General features: G+C 59.6%; 2 protein-coding genes across 2 annotated transcripts in view; one reads left to right on the forward strand and one right to left on the reverse strand.

Moving 5' to 3' along the window:
• Positions 1-9: 9 nt before the first annotated feature.
• Positions 10-1,217, forward strand: VDBG_09737 (nucleoporin POM152; the record flags this gene model as incomplete). Its single annotated transcript, XM_002999971.1, has 2 exons — positions 10-56; positions 104-1,217. 2 exons carry the CDS (start codon positions 10-12, stop codon positions 1,215-1,217), a joined length of 1,161 nt encoding a protein of 386 aa, XP_003000017.1.
• A 2,069-nt stretch (positions 1,218-3,286) lies between these two features.
• The window catches only part of VDBG_09738 (U3 small nucleolar RNA-associated protein), a gene marked incomplete at both ends in the record, with an annotated part of 3,527 nt that continues 1,788 nt past the window's right edge, over positions 3,287-5,025 (reverse strand). The window contains one exon of the mRNA XM_002999972.1: positions 3,287-4,983. Coding sequence (XP_003000018.1) covers positions 3,287-4,983 — 1,697 coding nt within the window. The remainder of the gene's footprint in view (positions 4,984-5,025) is intronic.

Genomic DNA, 5,025 nt, shown 5'->3' on the forward strand with positions numbered 1-5,025 from the left:
CCAAACTTGATGTGTGCGAAGGGCGACATTGGACGGCCTCGATCTGAACCTTCCAGGTGAGTCCTCACGGCGGCCCTAAGCCTTGCTTCTCTCATGCTAACAGTTGCAGGCGCTTCGCCTTACCACGTCCAGTACTCAGTCCGCCACAAGCCCTCCGCGGCGCCGATTCCCAGGAGCACAAAGGACTTCGACGCTGCTCAGAACCCGGGCCACCCATCGCCATGGACACGTCCAAGGCTGGCGAGTACACGTACACCTTTTCGGCGCTGGCAGACGTTCTCTACGATAGCGACAAGAACTTCACGCCTCTTGTGGTGCGCCAGCGCGTCAACGCCAAGCCCTCTGCATCCTTTGTGAAACCTGGACAGTCGTTCAAGTACTGCCAGTCGGAGCAGGACAACGAGGACAAGATTCCCATTACGCTCACCGGCATTGCGCCCTTTTACCTCGAGCTTGAGATTAAGCACCACGGCGGAACGGTGCCCGAGGTGTACCGGATCCCCAGCATCAGCACCAACTCGTACTCGATCCAGATGCCGCGACAGCATCTCCACCTCGGCGTGCAGCACGTGCGAATCCGCGAAGTCCGCGACGCGCGCGGCTGCCTCCAGCGGTACGACCTCAACGCGCCTTCGGTGCAGGTCCACCTGTACGATGCGCCGGCCATCTATCCCCTCGAGACGCGGGAAGACTTCTGCGTGGGCGAGCGCATCGCCTACACCCTGTCCGGCACACCGCCGTTCGAGATCTGGTACGACTTCCAAGGCCAGCAGCGCAAGGCCAAGTCACAGACGACCAGCTTCCGGCGCGTCGCCGAGACGCCGGGCGACTTCACCATCACGTCCGTCTCGGACAAGGCCTCGGAGTGCCGGGCGTCGGTCGACATCACCAAGACGATCCACCCGCTCCCCGCCGTGCGGATCAGCAAGGGCAAGCAGACGCGCGTCGACATTCACCAGGGCAACGAGGTCGAGATTCACTTTGACTTTTGGGGCACGCCGCCGTTTGAGTTTACGTACACGCGCAGCTCGAACCCGAAGCGGGGCCAGAAGGTCGAGGTGCTCGAGACGAAGCGCGGCGTCTCGTACGAGACGAGCACCGTGATCCGTGCGAGCGAGGAGGGCACGTACGAGGTCGTTGCCATCAAGGACAAGTTCTGCTCCTTCTCAACGCAGCAGGTCCAGGACGGCAAGGACCAGAAGCTGCTGAAGTACTAGGCGCAGGCGAAAGCTGTAGACGACGGCAGCAGACGAGGCAGACGAGAGGCAGACGAGAGCCGCAGACGTATGCGGGCACAAGATGGGAGATGAGCTGGAACAGGGGCTGGGACGGGCAATGAAGGAATGTCCAGCACGGGCGGGCTGCTTCTGGCGAGGTGCAGTGCGGCACCGCGGGACATCTATACCACGGCATGGCGTTTGATTCTGTAGGGATATTCAGGTTCGATTGTGCATTGTACCGCGTGAGTTGACTGGCGTTGGTGCGTGTGACTGAATACTGACTGGCTGTATTGAGCTGTTGGTGATTTGTTGACTGGCTGTTATTGTAGCAAGTTCCAAGTCCGTCTTGTATACGACAACAGACCTGCAGCATGGAATTGCAAAAGCCGACGGTTCGGGTTGATCGAATGCCCAATCTCAGGCGAGCGGCCCGGGCTGTCCGGACATCCAACATGGCCGAAGCTCGCGGAACGATCTATATCATGTACGAGTGATCATGTGCGAGTGACCATGTGCGAGTGAGGCACATGTGAACCCCCAGTGGAATGACGAGCACTAGAACAGAAGTTTTACCAGCCAGCGTGGAAGCAAGACCACAAAGCCCGAGCAGCATCCGAAGACATGTACAGTGGAAGGCAGTGACAGACAATGCGCATCCGGATCAGCTCAGCAAGCCAGTACGGAATGACGCATGAAAGTCAAGCTGGCCTCTGACGAGCATGGCTGGCTCGTAGTTCATCGACAGGGCACGAACTCTGAGCGGCTGATTGCTGGGCTGCTTCGTGCTGCGGGTTGAGTGCCTGAGGCTGGCGTAGGGGAATCAACCAGCCCGGTCACAGGAACCTTGCGTTGGTCTAGGCAAGACGCTGACTCGGGAACTTTGGTCCTTAGGACCGCGGATGTGTGTGCGAACGGACTTGGATGGACACTCATGAGCTGAAAGACTGTATGATTGATATCCCAGGGTCTTGGGTTTGTTACGTGAGTTGCGCAGGGCTGGCATTACCAACACGAGGGTACTTGAGACAGAGACAGACAGAGGCACCCTTGATCAGAGACCCGGTCCGCATCAACACGCTTGACAGATATGTGAGCAGGGTAGCAAGCGGTGTCGTGCACAGCGTCGCGGCTGGTCCTGACCCTTCCTTGGGTCATCTCGTCAAGATAGTGTCACTGGGCTCGCAGCCACGACCAAAAGCGTTCCCCCATTAGCACTAGTGCTGTGCAGACAGAGGCAGAGGTACTAACTCGGACGAGCGACGCCAGTAGGATAGGTAGCTAAGGCAAGGTGCTCTCAGAACTATAGAAAGAGTACTGAAGCCAGGATCCAAGACCAGAGCAGAACTCACCCATCCGGCAGGACATGCCCCCGGCCCGTATACATTTCACGAGCATACCAGGCCTAGAGGCGCTGACGCCACGGGACCAAAGCAACTGAATCACCTTCAAACAGAATCCTGCCCCCGAAGGACGAAATGAATCCCGTAAATCAGCGGACAATTGGAATATGATTATGACGGTCCAAGGATGGCGCGGCGGCGCAGGCGCCTTTGGCCTACATATGATTCGTTATGGTGTAACATATCATCATCATCATCTCGTTCAGATGTGCCGTCCTCTTTGCAGACCGCTCGCGCAAGGGGTGACAGAAGCCGCACGCCGAATCTGCCAAACGCAGGTATCATCTAGACAGACTCCTGCTTCAGGCCCTCTTAACACCTCTCATCTCAATCAAATGCTCTGAAGCTCTGCTTCCTAGATCCTCAGCGATACATGAAGATCAGAGAACTCTAACTGATTTTGAATCAATGTCAAGTATAGTGTCACGGTTCAGTGAGCTTACCTTGTGAGTGCGGCTTTTTGTCGCCCCTCGGTAGGTAGCCGTCTAGTGGGACCACCAGCTCGCTGCCAGGCATCTTTCTACAGAACACCCTCACCTCCGACGACATTGTGTTGCAATGAACGAGCTGCAATTCAACAAATGGTATTAGCAAGGATATCAACTTCAGATCCAACCATGGTCTGTAGATACGCGCAAGTCACGCCCGATATGCGTATCCACCAGTCTACTCTGCAACCTCGATCCTCTTGATCATGTCCCCCCCAATCCTCGCAATCTCCAACAAGACGGCCTCCTTGTTCACCTCGACCTCGGCCCCGTCCCCGACGGCCGAAAAGTTAAAAGGCAGGCCGACCCGGAACGCCTGCCTCCGGAGCTTGGGCTGCCAGATGGCCCCGACGACGGCGTCCCCGCGGCTGCCGCGGAAGAAGATGAGGCTGTCCTCGTACGCGGCCTCGAGCTCGCCGAGCAGCACATCCACGGGATGCCGTGCCAGCGGGAGCGGCACCTTGCCCGTCCGGGCGTCGAGGTTCTTGAACGCCGAGTGGCGCGCACCCGCGTCGGCGGCGGCGTCGCGGAGCACGCGCTTCGTCTCCTTGGACGAGAGGTGGAGGAGGAAGTCGTAGTCTGCGAGGGACGGCTCGAAGAGGGCGTCAATCTCGAGCGCGACGTCCTGCTCGCGGACGAGGCGGACGGCCGACTTGGCAAGGCGCGTCATGCGCGTCGCCGAGAGCTTCGTCGGCGCCGTGCGTGTGTACGACTGGCCCGTTGGGTCGTGGGAAGTGGCGACGAAGAGCACGGCGTGGTTCATGGTGGGGTCGCGCGCGCGCCAGGCCGCGAGCGTTGTTTGCGACAGCGCCGCGTCCGCTGGAGACATGTCGTCGGAAAAGTCGACGACGAGGGGCTGCGTGCGCCAGTCCCAGCGGGAGAGGAAGAGGAGGGTGCGCAGGAAGCCGGACTGCGCGCTCGAGGGGATCTTCCACGGGTGCGGGCGCAGGAAGACGTGGAGCACGAGGAGCTCGATGAGCTCCTCGGAAATGTGGCCCGTCAGCTTGTGGCTGTTGAACCAGTGCTTGGTCATGCGGATTGCGGGCGAGAGAGCGGGGAGGCGCGTGCAGAAGCTGGCGATGGACTGCGTGTGGAGCGGCAGGTCATTGTTCTGCCAACGGATCTTGTGTAGCGTCTCCTCGGCGGCGAGCCGAACATAGGGGTCGAGCGTCTTGTTCTTCGCCTGGCGCTCGAGAAGTGTCTCCTCGGGATCCGAGTGGACGCGCAGGCGGAACGCCGCGCCGTTCTCGTAGACGACGTCGAGGAAAGCCAGGTTGTCCGAGTCGCGGACGGCATTGTCACGGCCGAGGCACGTTGTGATGTTGTCCTTGGCGGCCTTCAGCCTCCTGTCAATGTCAAGCAGGAATTCAATCTTGGCCTCCTGGATCGCCACCACATTCTCAGGCCACTTGCTCGACGCTTCGAACGTGAGCGTCACGTCCATAGGAACGGCAGTGCCCTTGTGGAAGCCGATGACGGGCGGCTGAATCGAGGCGTAGCGGAGTTCGGGCACAACAGGCGCCAACCGCCTGATGGAAAGGGGCAGGTCCTCGAGACTGCGAAGGTCGTGCTCCATCGTCTGGAAAGCGCGCCTCGCCGTGTCGAAAGCCTCCTTGTCAACGGGCGTGAACTCGAGACCATCCGGCGTCTTGCCGCCGTAGAAGTGGATGTTGCTCTCCTCGACGCTCGCGTGCAGCTTCAGCACGTAGCGGGTAATCTCCTCGCAGATGCCCGCCGCAGATGTCTGTTTCCAAGGGACACACTCGAGGATGCTGCCGTCCTTGAATCTTCGCAGCTCCGACTTGTCACCCCAGAACTGACGGAACCTGGCGGCTTCCTTCTTGCGACTCGGCCGACGGACCATTACTCCATGGGCTTGGCCATGTTGCCCAGGTCAAAGACGACCCCGATGAGCAC

This window comes from Verticillium alfalfae, genomic scaffold, assembly GCF_000150825.1.
Source record: "Verticillium alfalfae VaMs.102 supercont1.16 genomic scaffold, whole genome shotgun sequence".
NCBI lineage: Eukaryota > Fungi > Ascomycota > Sordariomycetes > Glomerellales > Plectosphaerellaceae > Verticillium > Verticillium alfalfae.